This window comes from Polypterus senegalus, chromosome 7 (assembly GCF_016835505.1).
Source record: "Polypterus senegalus isolate Bchr_013 chromosome 7, ASM1683550v1, whole genome shotgun sequence".
NCBI classification, from domain to species: domain Eukaryota; kingdom Metazoa; phylum Chordata; class Cladistia; order Polypteriformes; family Polypteridae; genus Polypterus; species Polypterus senegalus.
The window spans coordinates 152,537,164-152,551,551 of NC_053160.1; the positions used below are offsets into that span (position 1 = coordinate 152,537,164).

The window sequence follows — 14,388 nt, forward strand, 5'->3', positions numbered from 1 at the left end:
ATTTAGACAAGCCTGATAAATTTTGGAACAGAGTGCTTTTGACTGATGAGACAAAAATGGAGTTATTTGGTCATAACAAAAAGCGCAGTGCATGGCGGAAGAAGAACACAGCATTCCAAGAAAAACACCTGCTACCTGCTGTCAAATGTGGTGGAGGTTCCATCATGCTGTGGGGCTGTGTGGCTAGTTCAGGGACTGGGGCCCTTGTTAAAGTCGAGTGTCAGATGAATTCAACTCAATATCAACAAATTCTTCAGGATAATGTTCAAGCATCAGTCACAAAGTTGAAGTTATGCAGGGGTTGGATATTCCATCAAGACAATGACCCAAAACACAGTTTGAACTCTACAAAGGCATTCATGCAAAGGGAGAAGTACAGTGTTCTGGAATGGCCGTCAGAGTCCCCTGACTTGAATATCATTGAAAATCTATGGGATGATTTGAAGCAGGCTGTCCATGCTCGACAGTCATCAAATTTAACTGAACTGGAGAGGTTTTGTATGGAAGAATGGACAAAAATACATACAGAATCTAGACACTCATCAAAGGCTATAGGAGGTGTCTATAGGCTGTTATATTTGCAAAAGGAGGCTCAACTAAGTATTGATGGAATATCTCTGTTGGGGTGCCCTAATTTATGCACCTGTCTAATTTGTTATGATGCATATTTTCTGTTAATCCAATAAACTTAATGTCACTGCTGAAATACTACTGTTTCCATAAGGCATTTCATATATTAAAAGCTCAGCCAAAGATAAACAAAAATCCCAAGAATTAAGAGGGGTTCCCAGACTTTCTCATTTGACTGTATATAGGCTAGGAGAATTTTTGAAATTGTTGCAGATTTATTAAAAAAGAAAAACTGAAATATCACATGGTCCTAAGTATTCAGACCCTGTGCTCAGTATTTAGTAGAAGCACCCTTTTGAGCTAATACGGCCATGAGTCTTCTTGGGAAAGATGCAATACGTTTTTCACAACTGGATTTGGGGATCCTCTGCCATTCCTCCTTGCAGATCCTCTCCAGTTCTGTCGGGTTGGATGGTAAACGTTGGTGGACAGCCATTTTTAGGTCTCTCCAGAGATGCTCAATTGGGTTTAAGTCAGGGCTCTGGCTGGGCCATTCAAGAACAGTCACAGAGTTGTTGTGAAGCCACTCCTTTCTTATTTTAGCTGTTTGCTTAGGGTCATTGTCTTGTTGGAAGGTAAACCTTCGGCCCAGTCTGAGGTCCTTAGCACTCTGCAGAAGGGTTTTGTCCAGGATAACTCTGTACTTGGCCGCATTCATCTTTCCCTTGATTGCGACCAGTCGTCCTGTCCCTGCAGCTGAAAAACACCCCCACAGCATGATGCTGCCACCGCCATGCTTCACTGTGGGGACTGTATTGGACAAGTGATGAGCAGCGCCTGGTTGTCTCCACACATACCGCTTAGAATCAAGGCCAAAAAGTTCTATCTTGGTCTCATCAGACCAGAGAATCTTACAGAGAGTCTTAGCAAACTCCATGCGGGCTGTCATGTGTCTTGCACTGAGTAGAGGCTTCCAACAGGCCAATCTGCCATAAAGCCCTGACTGGTGGAGGGCTGCAGTGATGGTTGACTTTCTACAACTTTCTCCCATCTCCTGACTGCATCTCTGGAACTCAGCCAAAGTGATCTTTTGGTTCTTCTTTACCTCTCTCACCAAGGCTCTTCTTCCCCGGTAATTCAGCTTGGCCAGATGGCCAGCTCTAGGAAGGGTTCTGGTCGTCCCAAACGTCTTCCATTTAAGGATTATGGAGGCCACTGTGCTCTTGGGAACCTTAAATGCAGCAGAAATTTTTTTGTAACCTTGGCCAGATCTGTGCCTTGCCACAATTCTGTCTCTGAGCTCTTCAGGCAGTTCCTTTGACCTCATGATTCACATTTGCTCTGACATGCATTGTGAGCTGTAAGGTCTTATATAGACAGGTGTGTGGCTTTCCTAATCAAGTCCAATCAGTATAGTCAAACACAGCTGGACTCAAATGAAGGTGATCTCAAGGATGATCAGAAGAAATGGAAAGCATTTCTTAAATAGAGTTAAATATATGAGTGTCATAGCAATGGGTCTGAATACTTAGGACCATGTGATATTTCAGTTTTTCTTTTTTATTAAGTCTGCAACAATTTAAAAAATTTATTTTATTTGTCTGTCAATATGGGGTGCTGTGTGTACATTAATGAGGAAAAAAATTAATTTAAATGATTTTAGCAAATGGCTGCAATATAACAGAGTGAAAAATTTGAAGGGGGTCTGAATACTTTCAGTATCCACTGTATGTATGTATGTGGCTTATTAATTGTCATTGCAAAGGCTAATCTAACAGGAAATTGTCTGCATGTAAAAGTAAAAGGCAAATTTGAATCTGATGGGGTCAGGAAATTGTCTGCGTGTAAAAGTAAAAGGCAAATTTGAATCCGATGGGGTCAGGGAAATCTGGGGAATAAGGACAGTTTGTGAGGTAGCAGCTGCGATAGTTTTACACTGCAGTACAGGTGGGCAAGCCAACAAAAACACTATGCTCTTAGTATGGTATGAATCAGGTTTTTGTAGACAAAGGTTTTCCCTGTTCCTGCAGGACCATCTAAGAAGAAGCATGTTTGTCGCGGATGGGAATCGCTGTATGCAGCGTGTAAAACAGTTTGCGAGGGTGGACATGGGAGGAGGGTTAGACTTGGCGGGCGGGGCTCTGTCGTGCATATCACATGACGCGGGAGGAGGGTTAGAGTTGGCGGGCAGGGCTCTGTCATGCGTATCTCTATTCCATGGTCACTATCTTGCGTGCCATGGTCGACTTAGTATATAGAAAAGCAGACAAGAACAAGGAAAAGTCAACGTGGCTCAGAGGTGCATGTGGACTGTAGCAGAGACGAAAGTGACCGAGGCAGTGTTTGGTGAGGTGTTGCGTGCGGGCACATGAGCAGGCAGTATGCATGCCTCGAGAGCGAGGGTGGACGCGGGAGGAGGGTTAGACTTGGTGGGCGGGGTTCTGTCGTGCGTATCCCATGATCTTAGAGTTGGTGGGTGGGGCTCTGTGAGTTGGCGGACGTGGCTCTGTCGTGCATATTCCATGGTCTCTGTCTTGCGTGCCATGGTCAGCTGCTTAGTGAATTATATATATAGATTTGTAATGTCTGTTTTCTATCCTTATGATTTGTAAGACAGATTTTTGTATTTTCTTCTGTTGCCAAAGCGCTGCGTTTTAAATTTTATTTGTATTTTTAGTCATTAAATTAGTTTTGAAAAATGTGTTCGGTTTTGCCAGCAGCTCACTTTAATTCTTTACAGTAGGTTGAGTGAAAAATTCATTGTTGTTTTCAGTAGTGATGTTTTGACTGTTTAATCATTCCAAATAATCCCAGTGACATTTATTGATGCCTCCAGCATAACTGGCAATGGTATTCTTTCACTTTCACATACACATGTATACACCACTAAATTTACTAAAACTATTTGACAAGAACAGGCAGTGCAGTCTGACAAAGCTAGTCAGTTCTTTTTTTTATTATTTATCCAAAATTATTCATTCAGGTTTTGAAGGTCTTTATAGTCTTACTGACCACCGCACTACTTGATAAGTTCTATGGAATAACTGTTTATAGTTCTCTGTAGGAAATATTTAATATCTGTGCAGAATTTACCATTAATGATTTTTCACCTGTCTTCTTGTTAAAGAACAATTTTTAAAATAGCTTGTATCCTCTGTACCTGTTCTCTTATTCTAATTTTGAACTCTTTAGTCACATCCCTTTTTAATGTCTTTTTGCCTAAACTAAAAAAGTTCAGCACCTTCAAACTATCTTCATAGCTTTAACCTTGCAGCTGTGGAATCGGCCTAATCACTCTTCTCTGGACATTCATTAATGCTGCAATATGGGGACCAATAACCTACCTACACAGTACAGTATTCCAGATGATGCCTTACTAATGTATTATGTGACACACATCCTCACTGGACTTGTCCTCCGCACATCGTGTTGCTTAACCTAACACCTTGACTCCAAGGTCCTGCTCATAAGGGGAATTTTCAAGTTTGAAAAATTCTATTGCGTTTCTAAATATGGTATTTTCACTTCCTCTGAGTAATACCTTATGCTGGCTTTTAATAATTTTCCTTTGCCACAAATTTTCCTAAGTCTAAATTCTGTACAGGTCCATCTGTAATAGTTAAGCTGATTCCAGATTATCTGACCTTGTATATCTTCTGCAAACTTAACTGGTTTACTGTTTATTTTCATATTAAGATTATTTATGTATAGTAACAGAGCACTGGCTCCCCAGTGCTGATCCCTGACAAATATCACTTTTAACATAGCCTGATTCTGAAAAGATGAGTCAAAGCATAGTAGCCCTTTGCTTCCAGTGTTTAAGACAATTTTGTATCCATCTACCGTAGAGAGATCACAAGAACCGATACTTTGGTATTAAGTTGAAACCAAAGCTCCAAAAATGTAACCGAACTAGCTGTTTGACAGTATAGATGAAAGTCGGGACTGCATTCATCAGTGACTTAAAGTAGGCATATTTCTTTGGAAGGTGTGATATGTGAGAAAAGCAAGAATAAAATTCATATGAAAAAGGCAAACCCTGATGATGGTACAGTACCTCATCAACACTCATGTAAAAGGAAAAAAAACTGAAGTCATTGCTCAAGGCAGAATAATTTCTTCATGCATCTGCTGGGAAACACGCATGCATAGGCTGTTGTTATTTCCAGTTTTGTTCTGTTATGGAATTAGTTCAGAAACAGCATGCTTTGAGAGTGAAATAACATTGCTGATCAGATGATGTGTACTTTAACTTGTATTACCACACATTTGTAAGACAGTAGGTTAATCGCATTTAAGTATTGTCCTGTTCAGTCCCTGTAAATGAATGGTGGCTTCATGTTCATTTTCTGATTGTAATGAGCAGTTCTACAGATGTCTGCCCATGGTTGGTGGGGACTAATGTTCGGGGACCTCGCTGACATCCACAATTATGCATGTAGTTGTGGGATGTGGGAGGACTGGCAGCAAGACTGCAACCCCCAATATAAAGCCAGAGCTACACAGGAATAACTTAAAAACTACAGTGTTAATGTCCTGGAGTGGCAGATTCAAAGTCCACATCTTAATCCAATTCAGAATTTGAGGCTGGACTTGAAAAACACTGTTCACTCATAATCTGTCAGCAAGCCTGAGCTTGAGTAATTTTGTAAAAAGAATGGGGAACAATTGCCATGTTCAGAGGTGCAAAGTTGAAAGAGACCTGCGCACACAGACTCAAAGTTATTTTGGCGGCCAAAGGTGCATCAGCTGAATACTGGCTTGAATGGGGTGGACGCTTATACAGTCATTTATTTTGTGATTTATATCTGTAATTAAGTTAAAACATGAAAAATGTGAAAACTTCTGAAGACATAAATACTTTTTGTAATGCACCTTTTTGCTGGTCTGTTTTTGTTGTGTCCCTGTTGAGATAAATACCTTTTGTAATGCACGTTTTTGCTTGTCTGTTTTTGTTGTGTCCCTGTTGAATTCCAGAATATGTATGAAACATGAGCTCCCCATCAAAACCCACATTGGCTGTTCACTAATAAGCCTGCTTTTGACATTTTGTTGCCAAGTTACCCCTTATGCATGTTAAGCTTACTGGCCTATAGTTGTAGCTTAGTCATGGTAAAAGTGATGTGTAAATTCAGTCAATTGCAAGCTAGAGGATAAAGACCGTAATTCACATCTGGGTGCCAGCATTCAATGGAGTGGCTTGTGGTGGTAATGGAGGGTCTTTTGTATAGATGAAAAACATCATTAGTCATGTTTTCTGAACAGGATTTTAGAGTTACAATAAAAATGGCATTTACTGTGCACATGTTTAGGAAAAGTCAAGAAGAAAGGGGAGCAGCATGACAGTGTACTAATAAAATATTTAAAAGCTTAAAACATTAACACCCATTTTAATCGTCAATAGTACTTCTGATGCCAGAAATCCCTGCAACTGAAAAATTTATATGAAAAATTTACCACTTGTATACAAAAATTAAAGTTTTAGTTTTTGAATTGGCTCTCTACCACAACAAACAGAGAAAGAGTAAAGAGGACTACAGCAGCAGCACTTAAGAGTGTTAGAATTACCCATTGTCCATTGAATTGTGGAAGCATTCTGAAATGTTTGCCCAGTTTGTCAACATTCTCTCTTCTCTTCTGTTCTGTCACTAAACCCCCCAAACCCCCCCACCCCCTTTGAGCTTTTTTTAGCCTAGCTTCCTGCTGTCTGTGCTCTTTATATCACAAGTTTGTACTCTCCAACCTGTAAAGGCAATTATATTAGAAATAATGTAAATTCCATCTGATATTAGGGTCATTACACAGCTTCAACTAAATACTTGGTTTAAATGGTTATACTGCTTGTTAGGTCCCACAAGGGTTTTTACTTTGAAAACTATGCCATCTTCTGTAGAGGAGAGGATGACTGAAGTTATCTTGATATTATTTTCAGGACATGTACTACTGGAGAGGCTGTATTATGAATTTCCACTATCAAGTTGGTCTTTGGAAGTATACCATTTTCATTAGGCACCAATATTTTGTATTTTTATTAACCTATTTAATTCAAAATGTTAAGATGTTGTATAAATAAAAACTGTAACAAAAAGCTTGAGATGTACTGTTTATGCTTGATGTATGCACAATAAAATGTAACTTTTTTTTTTATTATTGTTTTTGATAACTATTCAAGGGGTAAAGATCGATGTCGACACTACCTCATCGAAATGCAGTCTAATGGCAAATATGTCATCCTTGGTGAAGACCGAGCCCATGCTTCTCTAATTGACCTCATTGAATATCACAAGACAGTTGGAATTCAGCCTTTCATGGAGGTGCTTGTGGATCCATGTGGTCAGGTAGGTAGACAACTATTAATGTTTTAATGTCCGAATCCATGTTTTCATTATACGAGGGGTAGTCAAGCTAAAGTTAGAAAATGGAATGAACCTTAGCAAAACTGATAATGACATTTCCCAATGTAGTCTCTACCCTTCTCAATGCACCTTCTTGCGCCACCTGCCAGGAAGTGCCTGGATTCCAGCAGAATAAAAGGTTTTGTCTTTTCCTCAACTTGTTGCATATTCATGATGCCTGATGAGTTTTAGGCGACTCCAAAGGTTTGACATTGCATTCGACTTTTTTGTGGTTCCCTTAGAATCCCTAAGTAGGGCCTGAACAATGGTTCAAGTCCAGGGCCCCCCCTCTATTAAGTTTGCTTCTGCCTGATTCTCTTGATTATAAGCACTGCATTTCCCAGAAAGAAAGATATTAATCTCCTGATCAAAATACTCTTGTCAGTTTTTTTGGCTTGTCAGGTTTCATTAGACACTGTACATCCTGTACTATTAAACAACAAGCTATTTCAGTTCACCCAAATTACAGGTCTTGGCTTCTGAATAATAGACCCATTCATAGTGATGAGCAGAAGCATTAAACAAATACATAATTATGTTTTGTCAAAGGCTTGCTGTTGAAGTGCTTAATCAGCAATATTTTTCCATTATAGATATGAACCAAAATAAAAATCGTCACTAGCGAGAATTTCTTGTTTATACCTGCATTTTTTTTTTGCCCTTTGTTCTGTTTTATATAATGAACCGTATAAATCATTTTTATCATTTCTTGAGTCATGTAGTGATTTATTTTTTTTCTTCATACAACTTTAAAATAAACTTGTGGCTTGTATAACTTAATTGATCAAATGGTTTAAATTTGAATGGTACAATTTGCACACTGCACTTGCCAGTCTATTATATTACTTAGTCATTTTTATTTTATTATTGGAATTTTAGTAGTACCGGTTTATTAAACCAATAAACTCAATTCTTTATCATTCTTTATCTGACTGGATTTTAATTAAATGAACTATTTGACAGGGGAAATATTAGGGATTAGCTGAGATATAATGTATGTATCTAAAGTCTTGGTTATTAATTTATGTGTTTCAATATACAAAAGCAAGTTTAATTTCATATTATCTTTCCTTCCAGAAATGCAAACAGCAGCCAGACTATGAGGAGCTACAGAATATAATTAAGACATCATCGATCGATGAAGAGAATGTTGATGCTTTGGAAGACAATGAACAGTTGCATCATGAACTTATTGAACATCCGTCCCTTCTGAGTTCCAGCCACATGAAAGACCCTCATGTGCCACCAGTAATGAAAAGAATTTTTGAACGGAATGCTCGTGCAGAGGCAAAAAATATTCCAAAAAAATGGACACAGGATGAAAGCAACATTTATAACAAAAACAGTAGCCGTCCTTTTCCTCGACTGTACCCGTCTATACGCCTGGCTATGAGGGAAATCCAGCAAATTCAGCAGGTGAGAGATTTGCAACTTGGTATAATATGCATTTTGTTTGTTTTTAATACAATACAGAATAGACACTCGTATATCTCAAACATTTACTTTCATCATTATTTTGTATGTTTGAATTGATTTTAATATTCTAGTTGCACTTTTTTCACCTTTAACCCCTGTTGTGCAGAGCGCTTACACATTTCCAACAGTAACTGATTATTAATCTGTTCTATTATCTATATCTTTGTACATAAAAACACAAACTAAATTAAACATTTTACCTCTTTGTTTTGAATGTAAAACTATTCTTCTCAAACTGTACTTCTGCATTGTTATGTACAAATTATAACTGATGTGCAGAGATTTCAAACTTGCTTTCCATGTTTGACCAGGAACATGCTGTTTAATGTAGTGAATTAACCTGCAGTTTCTCAAATAGGCCAGGACTGCATTCCCCATGCACAGTGCTTCAAGGACTACCTTGGAAAAAAAACAGTTGACCACTAAACCCACAGTATCTGCCCTTTGCTTATGGGGTCCTGTGGTATAGCAGGTCCACAACTCATGTCAAAAGGGCAATTTTTTTTTTAAATAAAAAATCGCTGCATTTGCGCCTTAGCGAGGGGGCGTGGTAGTGTGGCTGAGTGGTTCCTGGGGAACTTGTGATGTGGGCATTTCTCAACTAAGTGCACAGGTGAGAAACCGTCTGCATCCGTAATTGTTCCTGGGAGCTGCTGAATCCCACATCTGTTATAAATAGAAGCGTGAGGTGGCTAGCAGGGAGTAAAAGGAAAAACGGAGGTTGCAAAGAAGAAGGCAGGAAGCAGTAGGGAGAAAGCCGGTAGAGAGAGAGGAGGAGAGTGAGCAAGCATAGGCTCACTCTGTATACGAGCAGCTGGGAGAGGCGAGTCTGAGTGAGGAGTTAGGCTGGCACCTGAGGGCCGACGGTAGTGGTTGCTCCTGCTGAGCGATTTGTTTGGAGCAGGAGTGACCGGGAGAAGGTTGGCTCGCCCCAGTGAATGCAGGCAGTGGGTCGGCGATTGGAAAGAGAAGCCCCAGTGTGAGTGCCGTGGTTTCTGGGTAGCCCAAGTCTCGGTCTAGGTGTGCTGAACCGGAGCCAGGGATCGGAAGGCCACCAGATCAGTTGTGTGGGAAGAAGGTCAGCTGCAGGTATGGCGACTCTCCTGTTGCGGGGCTCAGATAGGAGAAGCAGAGGAGCCTCCAGGTAAAAGAAGACACCGGGCTTTGTGTTGTTTTAAGGGACTGCTTCCAGCATTGTTTTAAACTCATCGTTTTATAGGATTTTTTAATGATGTTTTTAACCTCCACCCTTCGCTTGTTTTTATGGATTATTTATTTAATGATTTTTGATGCACTGCACTTTGTTTGAATACTTGTTTTTGTTTGGTTTTTAATAAAAGCACTTAGCACTTTTACACCATCCCCTTGCTCCATTGTTGTGCCTCACGGCCGAGCTCATCAATAACATTACCAATGGTGACGGGTTCAAGGGCCCCCAGAAGCAAGATGGGAGCATGGAGTGAACCCGCATCGTCACAGGTCCCCGATTTTAACGAAGCTGTATTGATAATCTCCACTGGAGTAAATTAATCATTTGTTGCCTAGTGCAAACCACTTAAAGGAATAACTCCACTTTCTGATGCTGACTGAGTGACCAACTGTATGTGTCTGAATCACTGAAAGTTTCTGTTACCTGTTAAAGCAATTTTTTTTTTTGTGAATGTTTACATTGATATTATTACTGTATCAGCTGACTAGGTAAAAGGTAAATAAAAGTGTACCTTTGCTAACAAACTGAACCAACCAGTAAAGTCACTTGGCAAAAGGCTGATAAATCCAATGCACCTGAGCAGCATATAAATGCCTCTTTTTCTACAGTAGCTACACTGGTTATCACCGCACGCAATTATTTTTTCATAAAGCATTCACGCAAGTCAGTGGCCTAAAATTTATACTGAGAATACCACATCTCCTGCATATACTATACCTGGCATGCAAACAGGTAATGCACACAACTTGACATTAAAAAAAATTCAAGGTAATTAATACAACAAAAACAAGGTTGTGTCATTTCCTCTTGAGATAGTCGTACACTTTATTATAAAAAAAAAAGTATAATTAAATAACTGTCAGAAAGGCTTTTTAAAAATGGTGTGTGTTTGTGAGGGCTGTAAGCCATACTCCATTACATGGCAGAACAAGCACTTGCCTTGAATGAAAAACGTTTCCATTATCGAGGGAAGGCAGCTTCACACAGTCTTGTTGACATTTGCCCATAAGTATTGGGGACATCTTTTATGGTGAGATTACATAAGGCTTCAAAAAATCAATTATACATGAATTGTTAAGCCTGTCTAGATATTACTGCATTATGACTTAAACATGAATTAAAACATTGCAAAATGTAGTCAATATAAAAAATATAAAGAACACTCTCTGGGATAATTTCAAATAAGGTTTTGAAAACTTTTGAAACTTTCCCCCTAAGTTTTTTTTTTTATGCTCCTTCCAATAAGTTTATTCATGTTTTTGCCTCCCCATTAGTTCTTATTATCATTGCCATGACAATTAAAGTAAAGCCCCTCAAGGTATCTCCCCAGCTAAGATCCGTGGAGTGTCTTTGTGAGCATATTTCAGATTCCAGAACTGTGTCATTTGTTTAAGTGTGGATCCTTTAGTGACATTCTGCTGAAAAATATAAAATACTGACTACTTTTTTATACTCTAATTCAAATTTCTTCAACCTTAAATACTAAAGATCAAATAGTTTTTAAAACAAGTATAACTATTTTCTGGACTGTTCTTTTATTAATTTCAGGTTAAAAGAGAGCTTTAGCAAGTCCCAGCAAATAAATGTTAGTAACCAGGATTTCGGAGTTGTCATTTTTATTACAGTTAAACAGATGAATGTTATTTGTAGGATGTAACACCCCTTTACGCTCACTTGATTTGTAATGTGCAATCTAGGTTCAAAGTGCAGATTTTAAAGGAAAGTAACGCATGACTGTCTTAGCAATAATTCTAAGAATGACTTGAAAATTATTTTTATGTTTCATGTAAATCTTTATTTTATTTACTATCCTTCACAATGAGCATTATCTTAGGTCTGTATATTATACCTACATCAGATTTTCATTCTAATTTTAGCTGACTGCAGCATAAGTGTAACATATATAAACACTGTTCATTTTTTACTCTTATTCTAATATAGAGTCACAAGTAGGCAAGCGGCCCTCACAAACCCATATTCTTTCAGATTGGGCGAGCTGGGAATTGATAGTCAACTTACACTGCATGTATTTGTAGTGTGTATATATAAGGAAAATGGAGTACCTTTTTAGAAACCATATGAACTCCGAAAGCATGCTCGAGTCAAGCTTTGAATCAAAGACCCTGGACTGGTTACTGCAGCTACAAACCCCGTATTGTAACTTGCACCCCATCCTCACACATGAAGACCTCAGGAAAATGCAAGTTTAGAACATCTACCATTTCACTGTCTGTATATTTTATACCTCCTCCATGACTGTTCTTTTATTACTAAAACACCAAAAGAATCTCTCAGTTCTCAGCTTTTTTATTTTTAATAAATTTGCAAAAACCTCAAGTAAACATTTTTCACGTTGTCATTATGGGCTGTTGTGTGTAGAATTCTGAGGGGAAAAAATGAATTTAATCCATTTTGGAATAAGGCTGTAACATAACAACATGTGGAAAAAGTGATGCGCTGTGAATACTTTCCAGATGTACTGTATATGTAAAAAAAAATTTAAACCTGTTTCACTGCTCCTCGATGGTCTCCACATTTAAAAGCTTATCCTAGTTTATTATTTTAGACTTTGCCACATCGACTCAAAATTTGCCTTACCACCAAAGTTAAAACATAAGTTTTAGTCTTTTCATCCGTGCATTGCTAAAACAATGAGAATTGTATTTATATTATGGTCATTGACCCTAGCAGTTCAATTACCTGTACATCAACAATTCTATCCTGATTATTAGAAAATACTAAATCTAGACGGCTTCCCCCCCATAGTGGTGCTTTAAAATACTGTGTTAAAAACTGTCTCTGATTTAAATCTAAAAACTCTTGCTCTTGCTTGCCACTATTTGCAAAGTTAGTCCAGTTAAACAGGTAGTTAAAGCCTCCCCTGAATATAATAACTCCCTGCAAACTTGCCTTTTTAATATCATTAAAAAGATGTGCATTGAAATTACTGTCTGCTTTGGGGGGCCTACAGCACACTCCAGAAATAATGATAATCCCTAATACTTTCCAGACGAATGCAGATGTACTCACTTAGATGTGGCTCATTCTTCAACTGAAGAAGACGTGCATTTAAATTCTGCTTTACATAAATGGCAACCCACCTTTCCTGTTCTATCTATCCTTCCTAAAAATATGTACCCACCTACAGTATGTTACACTCATCCTCATCTTGGTTATTTAGCCATGTTTCCATTATCTGGTATTGTATCATAATTATGCTCAGCCACATTACTTCTGATGCTTCTAGCATTAAGGCAAGTTATATTTAATGTGTTACTTATTTTACTTTTATATTTAAACTTTAGGTTAAAATCTACATTACTATGTAAATTTAAAAAGTTACTGATTCAGCTTTGTAAAGTTTTTCTTTTATTTCATATGTGACTTATTGATGCATAAAGCAGTCTTTTCTGTAGTGTAATGATTGGTTTCATTTATTTATTTTAGCATTTTAGTGATCATACCAATGACTCTGAGACGAAGAACTCCTGATATTAGGTTACTTCTGCTAGTTAAGGTGAGTGAGGCTGTTCTTTGTCCAAATTGTAACATTATATGGTTTTACAAGATTAATATAATGATTTTTCTTGTACATTTTGCTTATGAAAATGTACGGGAGAAATCAGCAGCCTAGTGCCTGTGGGTAAAAATGATTGATACACTCATAACTTTCTTTTTCTGTTTCATTTTCAGAGTTTAAAGGAAATGTGTTCAGAACAATCTGGATTGATTGAATTATTTATGTTGTTATCCAAAATGGATATGATGAGAATAAGTAATGTGTAAGATTTTAAGTGATTGTGGGATTTTTAGGCTTATGAACTTGGTAATCTTATTTAGCAGTTGTACAGAACTGTTGTGGTATTATTGCATTATTTGTAATTTTAATGTATATTTTAAAAATATAAAATAAAGGACATTTTAAGTAATACAAAAATTGAGTTTTTATGGATTTTTAATTTTAAGAAATATCTAAAATATTTGGATTACAGATTCAGTTCATTTTAAACTAATGTTGTCCATGTGGTCCATGTTCCTTGGTGTTTGCATGATGTACTATCAAACTTTTTAAAACTTTTTTTTTAACTTTTTTAATACTAGTTGATCATACTAAGAGAATGACCCGTTACTCCACATAAGTAATTTCAGCCTCAGTCCATTCCTTCTTCAATATTATATCTTAGACATAGTACTGCCATTGGCCAGTTTTTTTGTGATATCTGGTTCTTGATACATGTTTTGACAGTTATGGGACAAAATCCCAGAAAGGTTGCATCTCTAAACCTACTTATGCATCTGTTTTTCCTCCCACCATCATCACACATTTAAAGTCACTGTTTTCATGCCTATCCTTCCCTCTCTCTCTCTCTCTCTCTCTCTCTCTCTCTCTCTCCCCCATGACACATTACATGACTTCTCTACAGAGGTTAAGTTGCTGACTTCATTTAGATAATTAGTCAGAGGCAGCTGTGGCACACTCTTGTCACCAATGACTGATATTTTAGTGACAGACATATACTAGGTGTGAGAAGTGACAACCAATGAGTGCTCATCTGGAAGTACAATGCATATATAATGCAACTATGAGGAAAGAGGAACAGGAGTATTCCAGACTTCATGAACAGAAGAGATATTCTTATTTACTGATGATGTGTGTTTTATGTAAAACAGCAGAATGGGGGGAAGGGCAGAGTTTGTGGGCAAACACACCATACCTGCAAAGCCTTCACAAAGTGC

The 14,388-nt window shown here is 37.9% G+C and overlaps 1 protein-coding gene across 1 annotated transcript in view; it reads left to right on the forward strand.

Moving 5' to 3' along the window:
• Positions 1-13,588, forward strand: part of LOC120532918 (myosin-IIIb) — a 173,347-nt gene extending 159,759 nt beyond the window's left edge. Inside the window, exons 27-30 of the mRNA XM_039759409.1 lie at positions 6,743-6,908; positions 8,043-8,381; positions 13,099-13,168; positions 13,345-13,588. Of these exons, the coding sequence (XP_039615343.1) occupies positions 6,743-6,908; positions 8,043-8,381; positions 13,099-13,143 (550 nt within the window). The 3' untranslated portion in view covers positions 13,144-13,168; positions 13,345-13,588. The remainder of the gene's footprint in view (positions 1-6,742; positions 6,909-8,042; positions 8,382-13,098; positions 13,169-13,344) is intronic.
• The last annotated feature ends 800 nt before the right edge of the window (positions 13,589-14,388 follow it).